The following is a 16,758-nucleotide window of genomic DNA, read 5'->3' on the forward strand; positions in this document are numbered from 1 at the left end:
ATAGCGACAGAAATATGGAAGTAAATACTGGAAGAAACAAGTGAATGTAGCCACCTCTCAAGAAGAGAGGTGGGATGGGGGGCCCTTTTTTCCTTATCCTTTAGCCACTATTTGACTTTTAAAACTATGTATATATTACTTTAATAAAAATAAAAATTAACTTCAAAAGAGCAAAGAACACCAGATTGAGTGTTTCCAGACAAGATATATAAGGCAAATGTGAATAATAATAGGGAAAAAAAACCCTAGGATGATGTTAACATACGAAAGTAAATTTCACAGTAAAACGTATTAAACAAGACAGAGAAGGCCAATTTATTGTGATAAAAGGTTAAATTTAATGAAAAGCCTAATAATGTAACATCAGAAACAAAGTAAAAACTTCTACAAATACCAGGAGAAACACAATTGTGCTGGGAGACTTTAATATCATGATCATACTCAGATTTCAATAATTAAGACCTAAAACATATTATAGATGAATAATACATATTGAATTTTTTGCCTTGCAAAAAGAAAGCTTTTTCTTTTCTACCATCCATAGATCATTTCCAAAAACTGGTAGTATTTTAGTCACAAAGTAAGTCTCTATAAATTCAATAAAGTGTACTGGTCATATTCTCTGGGTGTAAGGAGTATCATGTATAGTCAAAGAAGAGCATTGTGCAAGGGAGAAGTATTGAGAGACTGACTCCCTGGCAGGCAAAGTTGCCTGCTGAATTGGCAATAAGTGGGTTGATATAGCCTAGATGATGGTGCCAAGGGCTCTATGTCCTTGGCATGAAAACCCCACTCCTTCTCAAACCACTGCATGAGCCAGGGCCTAGTTTGGCCCACTATTCACTCCTCTATTTTTTTTCCCCCTAAATATTACCAACCATCTTAAGCTGATGATACCTGCAGGAAAAATGGTCTCCAGGCAAAAATCATAAAACATCTGAGAAGAACAATATAATAAGTGACCCCCAAAAAGAGAAGAACATTATTGATATTAGTTGCTCCTTACATATGTAGCTTGAAGAAGCAAATTTTTAAAATAAATAATAAACCCATTAGCTTCATGCATCTTTGAGAGAATTATCTCAGACTTCACATTCATGCGTAAGTTTTTTTTCCTTTCTCTTGATCTTATCCATTTTTTAAAAATAAAGTTTACAGATAACTTTTACCTCAAACTTATGTTACCTTGACATAATTACATGTTAGTTGACAACGTTTTTTTTCTACAACAATTTTTTTTATAATTCAGCTATAATTGACATATAACATTATATTAGTTTCAGGTGTACAACATAATTCAATGTATGTATATATTGCAAAATGATCACCACCATAAATCTAGTTAAGACCCCAAACCTCACATAATTACAATTTTTTTCTTGTGATAAGGACTTTTAAGATCTTCTCTCTTAGCAATTTTAAAAATATACAATACAGTATTAATTATAGTCGCCATGCTGTACATCAGCAGTCCACTTAGAAATGTCTTCTATATCTTTGTATTACCAAAGCAGTAATTTTCTGCTTACTTTTTCATTACTCAGACTTAAGATAGGATTCTATCAATTTGAATTAGTTTTCTCCACAAAAATATATTGAAATATATTGAAAATTTCTTATTCTCCTGGCCATTCTTTCATCAGTACTTGAGACTTTAGTTATACAATTCATGAAACAGTATTGTTTGAGCGTGTTGTATTTGTTGCTTATCTTTAAAACTTCAGAATGAACACATTAGTAACAGATTTTAAAATACTTGCAAATTGCAAAACATCTTATCTTTCTTTATTTTTTCTGCAATGAAATGTTCTCAACCTAAACAGTATTAGCTCTTCATTGCCAAGTGAAAAAGCCTTCCTGTTTCATCTTGTAAACCTTTAAGGAAGAGTCCTTTATTTCACTCTGGAAATTTTAACCAAGGTTTATTTAAAAGCTTCCTCTCTCAACTTTAAAAATTGGCCAAATGATTTTTACTGTAAAAATATTTATAGGATATATGTTCTGTTTCATACTATCAATTTTGTCTTTTTCCTATAATGCTTATACCACATGGAGGTTACCTCAACTCCTTATTTTCACTTCCTATCTTGACTTTTGGTAATTGTTTTTCCTTTTTTGAATGCTCCTTAAGAAAGTTTCTTAAAAATAAGGAAAGAGAGGCAAAATCAAATCAGTTTGTTTATCCTTCTAATCTGACAAAAAACATTTAATTGGAGGATGAGATTAAAAATATAGCTAAAATAAAACTTTAAATTAGTCACTGCTATTTCTGTCACATATTACTATGTACTGTCAAATCTGGCAGAATCTAAATGAATTATAGGCTATTAGTTAATTAATAAATCACATAAATAAGCTGCCCCTTGTACAGACATATCATATGGACTCTACCATATAACAAGCCTTAAATAACAACTCATCCTCTGCAGTTCAATTCATCATTTATTGAACATAGTATTTGAAAAATAATATTTGAAGTGCTATAGGTACAATTAATAAGACTTCACCCTCAAGATTACAGTCAGCTCTGTTCATGCCCTGAGTCTATAATTTTCTTCTAATCTTAACTGTTACATTAGAATTGTCAATGGCTACTTAGTTTACATATGGCAAAATTCGTGCTGACATGTACTTTTTATTGAAAGTAGCAGGGCCTGACAAATTTGTTTGTTTGTCTTGTTTTGGAATAAAGTAAAAGGAACAAATGAGGAAAATATCAAAATATCAATGGATCTTTTCTAGAATATCAAAAACATTGTAACGTTACATTAAAAAATTTCTTGTGTGAACATTTAGTGGACTCAAAGGTATCATTTCTCTATTTTGGAATGTCATAAAAATTATTAATCAGGAACAAGGCAAGGATGTCCCCTCTCACTCCTCCTTCTCAACATTGTACTGGAAGTCCTAGCTAATGCAATAAGAGAAGAAAAGGAAAGGAAATAAAAGTATACAGACTGGGAAGGAAGAAATAAAACTCTCTCTGTTTGCAGATGACATGAATCATCTATGTAGAAATCTGAAAGAACTGACCAAAAAACTCCTGGCATTAATAAGCAATTATAGGCTGCAGAATACAAGGCTAAAATGCAAAAGTCAAATGCTTTTCTTTCTTTTTTTTAAAGATTGGCACCTAAGCCAACAACCATCACCAATCTTCCCTCTTTTTTTCCTCTGCTTTTTCTCTCCAAATCCCCCCAGCACACATCTGCACATCCCAGCTGCAAGTCCTTCCAGTTGTGGCATGCGGGACACTGCCTCAGCACAGCTCAACAAATGGTGCCACATCCGCGCCTAGGATCCAAACCGGCAAAAACCTGGGCTGCCAAAGTGGAGTGCACGAACCCAACCACTGGGCCACAGGGCCAGCACCTTGAATGCTTTTCTATTTACCAGCAATGAATAAAAAAATGAAATACTTAGGTATAAATCTAACAAAATATGTACAAGATCTAGATGAGGAAAACTACAAAATCAAAGAACTAAATAAATGAAGAGATATTCTATGTGCATGGATAGGAAGACTCTATATCAAGATGTCCATTCTTCCCAACTTGATCGACAGATCAATCAATCCCAATAAAAATTCCAGCAAGTTATTTTGTGGCTGTCAAAAAGCTGATTCTAAAGTTTATATGAAAAGGTAAAAGACTGAGAATAGCCATCATACTATTAAAGGAGAAGAACAAAGTTGGAGGACTGACACTACCCAATTTCAAGACATTATAAAGCAACAATAATTAAGACAGTGTGGTATTGACAAAATAGATCAATGGAACAGAACAGAAAGCCCAGAAATAGACCCACATAAATATAGTCAACCGATTTTTGACAAAGGAGCAAATGGAATACAATGGAACAAAGAGTCTTTTCAGCAAATAATGGTAGAACAACTGGATATCCACATGCCAGAAAGTGAATATATACACAGATGTTACACCCCTCACAAAAATTAACTCAAAATTGACCACAGACCGGGGCCGGTCCCATGGCCGAGTGGTTAAGTTCGTGCGCTCTGCTACGGCGGCCCAGGGTTTCGCCAGTTTGGATAATGGGCGTGGACATGGCACCATTCATCAGGCCATGCTGAGGCGGCATCCCACATGCCACAGCTAGAAGGACCCACAACGAAGAATACACAACTATGTACCAGGGGGCTTTGGGAGAAAAAGGAAAAATAAAATCTTAAAAAAAAAAAAATTGACCACAGATCTAAATTCAAAACGTAAAACTATAAGACTCCTAGAAGATAACATAGGAGAAAATCTAGATGACCTTGGGCTTGATGACTTTTTAGATACAACACCAAAGTCACAATCCACGAGAGAAATAAATGATAAGCCAGGATTTATTAAAATTAACTTCTGTGAGAGACAGTATCAAGAGAATGAGAAGACAAGCCACAAACTGAGAGAAAATATTTGCAAAAAACATATCTGATAAAGGACTGTTATCCAAAATATACAAAGAAGTCTTAAAATTCAACAGTAAGAAAATGAACAACCTGATTATAAAATGGGGCAAAGGCCTTAACGGATCCCTCAACAAAGAAGATATACAGATGGCAAATAAACATATGAAAATATACTTAACATCATATGTCATTAGGGAAGTGTAAATTAAAACGAGATGCCACTATACATCAATTAGAATGGCAAAAATTCTAAACACTGGTGACACCAAATGCTGAAGGACTGTGGAGCAACAAGAACTCTCATTCTTTGCTGGTAGGAATGGAAAATGGTACAACCACTTGGAAGACAGTTTGGCAGGTTTCTTACAAAACTAACCATACTAACCATAAAATCTAGCAACTGCACTTTCAGGTATTTACCCAAATGAGTCAAAAGCTTATGTCCATACAAAAACTTGCACACAGATGTTTATAGCAACCTTTTTCATAATTGCCAAAACCTGGAAGCAACCAAGATGCCCTTCAGTAGGTGATTGGATAAATAAACCATAGTATATCCAGACAATGAAATATTATTTAGTGCTAAAAAAAAAATGAGTTATCAAGCCACGAAAAGACATGGAGGAACCTTAAATGTGTATTACTAAGTAAAAGAAGCAAATGTGAAAATGCTACATTCTGTGTGATTCCAACTATATGACATTTTGGAAAAGAAAAAACTATGGAGACAGTAAAAAGATACAGTGGTTGCCAGGGGTTGTGAAGAGGGAGAAATGAATAGGCAGAGCAAAAAGGATTTTTAGGTCAGTGAAACTATTCTGTATGATAGTATAATGATGGATACATGTCATACATTTGTCAAAACCCACAGAAGGTGTAACACCAAGAGTGAACCCTAATGTAAACTATGGACTTTGGGTGTTAATCATGTGTCAGTGTAGGTTCCTCAATTACAACAAATGCACCATTCTGGTGCCAGATGTTATTGGAGGAGGCTATACATGTTTGGGGGTAGGATCTAACTAGATTACCACTCTTTGACCTGGATCTGATTTAGGATGCATGAGCACAATTCCAAAACTGGAAGAACAGATAATGAATTGTTTTCATCTCTCCATAAATGGTACATGCCATTAACATAGTTAATCCAAATCTGAGTATATGAAATATCTAGGCAAATTCACAGAGACAGAAAGTAGATTAGAGGTTACCAAGGACTGGAGGGAGTTTGGGAATGGGAAGTTATTGCTTAATGTACGGAGTTTCTATTTGGAGTGATGCAAAAGTTTGGAAATAGTGATGAAGTTTCACAGCATTGTAGATGTAATTAATACCACTTAAATGGCAAATTTTAAGTTATATATATTTTATCACAGTAAACAAACATTTTTGACCATGTGTGGTTTATACCTTATTCAAAACTAGTAAGAATTATAGTTAACTTTGTATTTTCTTCACATGAAAGAGTTCACTAATTCTGTACTTCTGATCACAAACATGATATAACTATGAGAAGTTGTTCCTTTTCAGAAGAGAAATTTAGAAAACTTGAAATATGACTGAAGAAAAACAGAAAAAAGATCAAAACAAACTTCTTACTTTAATTGGTTCAGGCTGCATCACAGGTGCAGGCATAGCAATGGCACTGGGAGCATAAACCTGGTGATATGTTGCTTGAACTCCATGATCAGAATAAGGCTAATACAAAGAGAAAAAAAAATGTATTGCAATTCATTTATTAATTCAAAATATTTACTCAGCATTACAATGTACTAAGTAGACATTTTGCTACACCATGGAGAAACACAGATGAAAAACACATTCCCTATCTCTGATTAACTTATGGACTGGTCAGGTAAAGACAAGTAGTCAAAATTACCAGTCCCAGGAGACACGTGTAGGGATGCATGGGAGAAAAGAAAAGAACTACTTAATTCAGCTTAAGAAAGTTGGGGATGTGGTCATGGAAAGTTTTCTAGTGGAGCTGATACCCGAATTTGAAGAATTAGGGAAAGAAGGTGGGAATAGTATACACAAAGGCATAGAGGCAACTAAGAACGTACTCCACATGGGAGATCTGTGCAGGTTGTTTGGCATGGCTGGAAGGAGGATTACACACTAAAAGACAGCTGCAGGATGAGGCAGTCGAGCAACAGGCAGGGAACAGATCACATAAAGGCAGGTTTATGGCTTGTCCAACAGATGGTGGTAGCATTCACTGAGATATGCAATACAGGAAAAGCAAATTTGATCTTTATGTAACTTTATTTGAGGGGCTGGAAAGAAGTCAGGTTTATGACATATAAAATTTGAGGTATTTGTAGGAATTCTAGTAGAGGCATACTGTTGATAGAAAGCTGGATGGCTGTAGAGCAGCACTGTCCAACAGAAATATAATGTAAGCCACATGTTATTTAAAATTTTCCAGTAGCCATGTTAGAAAAGTAAAAAGAAACTAATGAAATTAATTTTTAGTAATGTATTTTACTTAAACCAATATATTCAAAATATTATACCAAAGTGTAATCAATATAAAATTTCTGATAAATTTTACTTTCTTCATATTATGTCTTCAAAATTGGTGTGTATTTTACACTAACAACACATCTCAATTCAGACTAGCCACATTTCAAGTGCTCCACAGCCATATGTCGTGTTGGCTGTCGTCGTAGTGGACAGCGCAGGTCTAATACTCAGGACTGGGGTTGGGGCTAGAGACATAAGTATGGATGATTACGTTAGAGTGAGCATGTAGGGGGAAAGAATGAAGAATGAGATATGAAATCATGGGGAGGAAAAGATCAACTTATGGAGGAAAATAAAAGGAGGTAAAAGGATTGCCAGAAGAGAGCAATATTATGGAAACCAATGGTAAGAGAGTTTCAAGGAGTATGTCCAATGTCTGTGAGAGGTCAAGTAAGATGAAAAAGGAAGAAAAGTGGTTGGCAATTAGGAAGTCATTGAGGACCCTTATCAAACGTAATGAAGGTGACTCCATTGGGTGAGGAATGAATGGGTAGTGAGGCAGCAGAAATATTGAATATAGAGTACCTTTTAAAGCTCAGCTTTGAAAGGTAGAAGAGAATGAGGGCATGGGTGGTGGTGGGGGTGTCACAGGATAATAATAATTGCCTTCTACCAGGTACCAGGCACTACACAAAGAACTGTGTATACAACAACTCTAATCTTTACATCAATCCTGCAAAATGTCCTCATTTTACAAGTGTAGGAATTATGAAACCAAGACTGTGACAGATTAAGCAATTATCCAAAGCAACACACTAGTAAGTGGTGAAGCTATGAACCAGTGGAAAGAAAAAGGTTTGAAATATAAGAGAAAAGAAGGACAATGGATGGAATAAAGTCCCTAAGGAAGAGGGAAGTGATAGTATCCACAGCAAAGAGGCAGAAATAACCTTGGACAGGACTGAAAGTCACCAAAAAAATATAAGAAGCTGAGGATGAGTTATGATTCAGGTAAGTTTGTATGTTGGGAGCTGAAGGCTGAGTTGTTTTCCACAAAGTAGTTTCTACTTACTTTGAGGGGAGAAGGCAAAGCCATATTTTAAGAGTGAGGGGGAAATAGCCATTGAAATAAGTAAGAGATGATGCTAACTTACATTATTTTTTAAGGAAACCTAAGTATAAAACTCACAAAGTAAGTCCTGCATTTTTTAAATTTGGAGAAAAGACACTTAAAATACAAACCACCCCACTGTATTCATTAACTTATATATTAGACTATATCTTCTACCAGAAATAATATTAAAATAAAAGCATGCATGTATCATTTGGTATGGAAAATTAACAGTACCAGTTATAAGCTAATGTAAGCAATATTTCCAGAAAAATCTTATTAGATCTCACTAAATAGTGAATATAATCTGATGATAGTTATCTGATGTCAGGAATTAAGAATGTGGTTCAAGGCAAAAAGTATATCCTGGCTAAAAATCTAACGTAAAAGCATTCTTACCTCATTGCCCCACTTCTTGAAAACAAGAAAACAACAAAGAGCAAAAGAGATTTTTTAAATGCCATCATCAGTTAAACAAGGAAATGCCCCATGATCCCTAAATCACAATGTCGACTGTCTGCCAAATGCTGTGCTATTTGAACCAATACAAGGGAGGATTCTGAAGCTTCCTCAGACATCAGGAAGGATACAGAGTTCTCTAAAGGTCAATGTTCTAAAAGATCTAGTCAAAGATTCTTTAGAGTCTCAAGTGTAGAGGCGTGTCAAGCCAAGGCAGAAGCAGGGAATATCTCCACAAAGATCGAATTTCACACTACTTAATGGCAGGGGAAGTAGAATTGAAGGAGAAATCATGTTTTCACCATTTCTGTTGTCTACTTACCTTGCCTTATGGCTGAGGAACCCTGCTGGAGACGAAGCAGGGTGAACGTGGAAAAGAAAGTAGCAATTACTACATCCCAATACAGAAAACCAGTGATAAAAGGGACTTTACTAGGAGCCAAAATGATCTCTAGAATGCTAAAAACTGAGAAAACAGCATCTCAAGCAGGAGACATAACAGACACAGTGTTAGGATGCTTGAGATAACAGCCTCCTCCTCCCACCCTGTATTTTGACAAAAAGCTGGCCGCATTTAAAGATTAGTAAAGATGGGAGGGAAAAGCAAGTAACCTAAGCAGAGATACTGCCTCTTCTCATCCTCTCAACACCATCAAGGAAGAGCAAAAAGTTTATGAAAATGATGAGAAATTATCCCAGAAAATAGTGGAAAAGTTCAGAGAAATATAATTCTTTTGAATCTTAAAGAAATTATAACAACATCATCTCTAAAAGAGATTTTAAGCCAACAGACAACATTTATAGACAATGATGAAAGCAAAGTGGCAGGCAGAGCCTGGGACAAAAAAGAAGACAAAAGTAAAACAGAGATGAAAGCCTCGTTAGTCATAATAAAAAGTAGACTAAACACAATGAAAAATACAGTCATATTTGCCTTGAAAAAGCATATAAAACATAAAAAAGTACCATGATAAAAAAATTACCTGAGAGATGACAGATATGAAAGACAAAAAGAGATCTAACATATGCATAATTGGTATTCTTGAAGAAGAAACAGAACAGAAATAAAATTTTCTTTTGCAAAGCTCTAACAAGAAAAAAGAAACCCTGGAATAAAAACTAGTCTGAAAATCACAAGGGCAAATTGTGTTCCAGGAAAAATATTACAAAGACTGATAAATTCCAGGATGTATCCTGGTGAAGTGATTTCATCCTAAGATAGACTTTTCAGGCATGTAGGAATAAAAAGCAAATTTTGTACAAGGGGAAAATCAGGCTGGCTTCAAACTTCTTCACAGCTACACTCAACACCAGAAAAGAGTAGACTAGAAGTGCTGAGAGAAAAAAGTATTGTTATGGGTTGAAACGTGTTCCCTCAAAACTTATATGTTGAAGTCTTAACTTCAGTATGTCAGGGTGTGACCTTATTTGGAGACAGGTTCTTTACAGAAGTTATTAAGTTAAAGTACAGTCATTAGGGGGGAACTTAATCCATTATGACTAGTATCCATATATAAATGGGAAATTTGGACATAGAGACAGGAAAGGGAACGTGAAAACACAGGAGAAGATGGCTATCTACAGGCCAAGAGGAGAGGCCTGGAACAGATCCTTTCTTCACAGCTCTTAGATGGAACCAATCCTGCCAAACCTTGATCTTGGACTTCTAGCCTCCAGAACTGAGACAATAAACTTCTGTTGTTTAAGTCACCCAAGTTTGTGGTACTTTGTTTCAACAGCCTTAGCAAATGAATACAAGTATGATTCAGCTATTTTATAGCTAGTCTTACTTGCTTTCAGATTTATAGACAACAAACATGTTGAACAAACAGGCAAGTAAGAACTCAGGGAGTGTAGCATCCATAGCCTTCTTTAACAAAGAGTACTTGCAGATTCAGTCAATCAAGTGATAAATGGAGGGTGAGATGAGGAAGGGAGAAATTCAGTAAAAGTACTAATAGTAAACATTAAGATCAAACTGTAGGGGGCTGGCCCTGTGGCACAGTGGTTAAGTTCAGGGTGCTCTGCATTGGCGGCCCAGATTTGCAGGTTTGGATCCTGGGTGCAGACCTACAGCACTTGTCAGCCATGCTGTGGTGGTGAGTCACATACAAAAAATAGAGGAAGACTGGCACAAGCGTTAGGTCAGGGGAAATCTTCCTCAGGAAAAAAAAAGATCCAACCGTGGAAATTACTGTTCCAGAACAAAATTATAATGTTATAAACTTTAGCAATATAAAAAAATTACAATAAACTCAAATTGAGAGGTGGGTGTTAATTTCCTAATCTTTCACAACACTGACTTTAAATATACTACATACAGTTCCTGGCACATAGATGGTGAGGTTATTAATAATGGTTCAGGAATATAATTTAAAGACACGAAAGATGATAGATATAATTTGTAGCTATAAAATAAATTTGATTTACATTTTTGAAGGAAGAATATTCTTTTAGGTTTTTTTCTTCTTTGACAACTTTTATATGCTTTCAATTGACAGAATGTTAGCAACAATATAGATTGACAGGCAAATCAGAGGAAGTAGAAGCACTTGGTATCTTACTCTTTCAAAAAGACTGAGTCAGGGATTAGTCTAGTACAGTGAACAGTTGACTTTAGAAATGGTTCAGAACTAGTTAGTGAGGAAATCTAAGATCTAGCATTCTTAGATATAAAAAGAGGAAACTCCATGAATAAATCAAAGAAAACCTAAGATGTGCAGCTTCAATGAGAGTCTTGAACAAATATTTTTAGAAAAGAAAAAGAAATAAATGTTAAGATGAGGTAATCATAGGGGCTGGCCCCATGGCCGAGTGGTTAAGTTCGCCGGCTCCGCTTCAGTGGCCCAGGGTTTCGGTGGTTCGGTTCCTGGGTGCGGACCCAGCACTGCTCATCAAGCCATACTGAGGTGGTGTCACACACAGCAGATCCAGAAGGACCTACAACTGGAATATACAACTATGTACTAGGGGGTTTTGGGGAGAAGAAGAAAAAAAAAGAAAAAATGATTGGCAACAGATGGTAGCTCAGGTGCCAATCTTAAAAAAAAAAAGATGAGATACTTATAGATAAATTACTTTTAGACTAATACATACCTCTGCAACTGAAGCTTCCATCAGAGATAGTGGAGGAGGAACACATCCACCATCTTGTGCAATTTCCATTGGTTGATAAATAACCTCAGAAGGTTGCAGGTATAAGAACGGAGCAGAAGAGGCAGGAGACTAAAACACAAAACCATATTTCTATTTCAAATGTGATTAGTTATTTCAATTAAACCAAATGATTACCCAACAAATGAAAGAAATATTTGTTTCATATTTTCCTAACTTTCTTTTTCAGGGATGGTACAGAAGTATCTTAGAAGCAAACTAGGATCTCTGGATTGTTATAAATTCCAGTTGTGTAGATGTCATTAAAGAACTTTATCACCAGTAAGTACTAAAAGTTCTTAGTGCTTCAGAACCTCATATGTAAATTCAGATAACAATTATATTAAGATCACTGTTAAAGGTTATAATAATATAAGCTATAGTATATTGCATAAGCATCTATCCTCAGTTTTGTGACTTCCCAGGGAGGTGGGAAATGTCATTAAACAATCTTTTTCGTGGTACACTATTTGTTATTGAAAGTTGGGAGATGAAATACTTATTTAGGAGCATAAATCAAACTGAAGCAAAATCTGAAGCTAGAAAAATGCTAAATTTTCCAATAATACTAATTGTAAAAATAATTTTTCATGTTTATATAGCACTCATTTATAAAATGCTTTCACTTATACAATCTCATTTGATATTCACAAAAATCATGTGAGGAAACTTACAAAGGTATAGTATCATCACTTCCATTTTACAAATAAGGAAGCTGAGAAATACAGTGATTCAACAAACTGCCAAAGGCATCACAGTTAATAAATAGAAGACGAAGGTCTCAAATCTAGTTCTCCTGACTTTAATATTTATGCAGTCCTCACAAAAACACAATGAAAAAGCTAATATTTACCTGAGGAACACCCCACTGCCACTGTCCTGGTAGACATTGTGCAGGGGCCTAAAATGAAAAAAAAATAGCACAGATTATAAACAAGGGTTAAAACTGGTTATCTATATGCAGAAAGTTGAAGCTGGACCCCTAGACCTCAAATCATATACAAAAATAACTCAAAATAGATCAAAGACCCAAATGTTAAGAGCTAAAACTATATAACTACTAGAAGAAAACATAGGTGTAAATCTTTGTGAATTAGGCAGTTTTTAAAATTATGACACCAAAAGCACAAGCAACAAAGCAATGAAAGAAAAAAGAGATAAAGTGGACTTTAACAAAATTATAAACTTTTGTGCTGCAGGGGACACCATGAAGGATGTGAAAATAAACCCACAGGATGAGAGAAAATATTTACAGATTATATATTTGATAAGGAACTTGTATGTAGAATATATAAATAACTCTTATAACTTAATAATAAAAAGACAAGTAACCCAATTTAAAAATGGGTAAGGGATATGAATAGCATTTCTCCAATGAAGATATATAAAAAAGGCAAATAAGCATATGAAAAGATATTCAACATTATTAGCCTCAGGTTATGGAAATCAAAACTACAATGTGATACCACTTCACATCCACTAGGATGGCTATAATCAAAAAGGTAGATGATGAGTGTTGGCAAGGATGTGGAGAAATTAGAACCCTCATAAACTGATGGGAGTGTAAAATGGTACAGCATTTTGGAAATCGATATGACATGTCCTCAAAAGGTTAAACACAGAGATACCATATAACTCAGCAATTCTACCCCTAGATATAAGATCTAAGAGAAATGAAAAGATGTCCACAGAAAAACTTGTACATGAACGTTAAGAGCAGAATTACTTATAACAACTAAAAAGTGGAAACATCCCAAATGTCCATCATCTGATGAATGGACAAACAACACGTGGTATATATCCATATAACTGAATATTATTCAGCCATAAAAAGGAATGAAGTACTGATACATGTCACCATATGGATAAACCTTGAAAACATTATGCTCTGTGAAAGAAGCCAGTCACAAAAGACCATATAATGTAGATTCCATTTATATGAAATGTCCAGAACAGGCAAATCTATAAACACAGAAAGTGGATTACTGGCTGCCTAGGGCTGGGGGTAGGGGAAAGAGGAGCAATTGCTACCACGTAAGGTTTTTTTTGGGGGGGGGGGGGTGATTAAAATATTCTAAAATTGACTGGTGTTATTTGCACAATTCTGTGAATTTAGTAAAAACCACTCCATCATACATTTTAAACAGGTGAGGTGTATGGTATGTAAACTCTATCTAAATAAAGCTGTTATTTTAAAAAAGATGGTCAAATTACTTAAGGTACTTATTGTAAGATGACCATATAAAAGATAGACTTTTTTTTTTTTAAAAAGATTTTATTTTTTCCTTTTTCTTCCCAAAGCCCCCCGGTACATAGTTGTGTATTCTTCGTTGTGGGTTCCTCTAGTTGTGGCATGTGGGACGCTGCCTCAGTGTGGTCTGATGAGCAAGTGCCATGTCCGCGCCCAGGATTCGAACCAACGAAACACTGGGCTGCCTGCAGCGGAGCACGCGAACTTAACCACTCGGCCATGGGGCCAGCCCCTAAAAGATAGACTTTTTATTTCTTAAATTAGTTGTATTATTTCTTGATAATAAATGTTGTATCTTTACGTATTTTCCATTTTTTACAATATTTTTATTTATTTATTATTTATTTTTTGAGGAAGATTAGCCTTGAGCTAACATCTGCTGCCAATCCTCCTCTTTTTGCTGAGGAAGACTGGCCCTGAGCTAACATCCATGCCCATCTTCCTCTATGTTCTATGTGGGACGCCCACCACAGTGTGGCTTGCCAAGCAGTGCCATGTCTGCACCCAGAATCCAAACTGGTGAACCCCAGGCCACTGAAGTAGAATGTGTGCACTTAACCGCTGTGCCACTGGGCTGGCGCCTCCATTTTTAACAAAGTCTTTTTTCATTATTAAAGTCAAAAAACAAAAAGAAAAGAAAAAGAAGACCCCATGGATCTACCATCTAAACTAAATCACTATTAATTTAGTGCTGACCACTTCAACTGCTAATGGATAATATCATTACACTATACTGATGAACAAGATAACATGAAGTCTATGTTCTGCATACTATACTATTCAAAAAGGCAGTATAATGTATAATCTCTTAAGAAAATATTTTAATAAAAAATCTGAAATAAAATGATTTATATGTAGATTTATCAGATAAATGAAAACACTATCTATGAAGTGAGAAATACGAAGGAGATAAATACTAATTAAAATATGCCATTAACTGATCTAACAAAAAGATAAAGCTACCAATCTTAGAATTTGTAAAAAGAAAGAGCAAGGGAAGATTCTTATTCAAGTGGCCATTTTAAGGGCAGAATGATGATGAATACACAACTGAAAAGAAATGTGAAGTGAAATTATTTCTTACACTGCAAAATATTATGTTACAAATCGGTACCAAAATCTTTCCTGAGTATATCTAGGTAACATATTTCCAATTTTATAATTTGTCAAGTGGAAAACCAAAGTATAAACTTAAACTGCATTAGAAACTGTTGAGAATAAATCTGATATGGCAAGTGAGCTATAGCTGTATATAATCAATTAATGAAGGAGGAGCTGGGCTCAATAAAGCATAAGCAGAAAGCAACCTTATTCTTTCTCATCCCTGCCAATTTTAATTGTGGTAACATTGGTTTATAATATTACATAAATTTGAGGTGTACATCATTATATTTCTATTCCTTTGTAGATTACATCATGTTCATCACCCAAAGACTAATTATAATCCATCACCATACACACGTGCCTAATCACCCCATCACCCTGCTCCCTCTGCCCTTCCCCTCTGGTAGCCACCAATCCAATCTCTGTCTCTATGTGTTTGTTTCTGTTTGTTTTCACCTTCTATTTACGAGTGATACACAGTATGTGACTTTCTCCCTCTGACTTACTTCACTTAGCATAATACCTGTAAGGTCCATCCATGTTGTCACAAATGGCCAGATTTCATCGTTTTTTATGGCTGAGTAATATTCCATTATGTATATATATCACATCTTCTTTATCCATTCATCCCTTGATGGGCACCTAGGTTGCTCCCAAGTCTTGTCTATTGAGAATAATGCCGCAATGAACATAGGGGTGCGTATATGTTTACACATTCATGTTTTCATATTCTTTGGACAAATATGCAGAGTGGAACAGTTGGATAGTATGGTAGTTCTAGTCTTAATTTTTTGAGAAATCTCCATACTATTTTCCATAGTGGCTGCACCAGTTTGCACTCCCACCAGCAGTGTATGAGAGTTCCCTTTTCTCCACATCCTCTCCAACATTTATTTCCTGTCTTGTTAATTATAGGCATTCTGATGGGCATGAGGTGATATCTCATTGTAGTTTGATTTGCATTTCCCTGATAATTAGTGATGTTGAGTATCTTTTCATGTGCCTGTTGGTCATCTGTAAATCTTCTTTGGAGAAATGTCTGTGTAGATCTTCTGCCCATTTTTAAATTGGGTTGTTAGGTTTTTGTTGTTGAGATCTATTAGTTCTTTATGTATTTTGGATATTAACCCCTCATCCAATATATGGTTTGCAAATATCTTGTCTCAATTGTTAGGATGTCTTTTCATTTTGTTGATGGTTTCCTTTGCTGTGCAGGAGATTTTTAGTTTGGTATAGTCCCATTTGTTTATTTTTTCTGACCCTTGCCTGGTCAGACATGGTCCTTGAAAATACACTGCTAAGACCAACGTCAATCAGCGTACTGCCTATGTTTTCTTCTAGAAGTTTCATGGTAGCAGGTCTTACATTCAAGTCTTTAATCCACTTTGAGTTAATTTTTGTGTATGATGTAAGATAATGGTCTACTTTCACTCTTTACCATGTGGTTGTCTAGTTTTCCCAACACCGTTTATTGAAGAGACTTTCCTTTCTTCTTTGTATGTTCTTGGCTCCCTTGTCAATAATTAGCCATCTGCAGATGTGTGGGTTTATTTCTGGGCTCTCAATTCCATTCCAGTGATCTGTGTGTCTGTTTTTGTGCTAGTACCATGCTGTTTTGATTACTATAGCTTTGTAGCATATTTTGAAATCCGGAAGTGTGATACCTCCAGCTTTGTTCTTTTTTCTCAAGATTCCTTTGGCTATTTGGGGTCTTTTGTTGTTCCATATAAATTTTAGGATTCTTTGTTCTCTTCCTGTGAAAAATGTTGTTGGAACTTTCATAGGGATTGCACTGAATCT

General features: G+C 35.3%; 1 protein-coding gene across 1 annotated transcript in view; it reads right to left on the reverse strand.

Annotated features, from left to right (window-relative positions):
* The window catches only part of LOC124238390 (protein boule-like), a 48,282-nt gene that overhangs the window by 11,761 nt on the left and 19,763 nt on the right, over positions 1 to 16,758 (reverse strand). Inside the window, exons 8-10 of the mRNA XM_046659307.1 lie at positions 12,457 to 12,504; positions 11,547 to 11,675; positions 6,014 to 6,112 (exon numbers count right to left, since the gene is read on the reverse strand). Of these exons, the coding sequence (XP_046515263.1) occupies positions 6,014 to 6,112; positions 11,547 to 11,675; positions 12,457 to 12,504 (276 nt within the window). The remainder of the gene's footprint in view (positions 1 to 6,013; positions 6,113 to 11,546; positions 11,676 to 12,456; positions 12,505 to 16,758) is intronic.

This window comes from Equus quagga, chromosome 4 (genome assembly GCF_021613505.1).
Source record: "Equus quagga isolate Etosha38 chromosome 4, UCLA_HA_Equagga_1.0, whole genome shotgun sequence".
In the NCBI taxonomy this organism is placed as follows: Eukaryota; Metazoa; Chordata; class Mammalia; order Perissodactyla; family Equidae; genus Equus; species Equus quagga.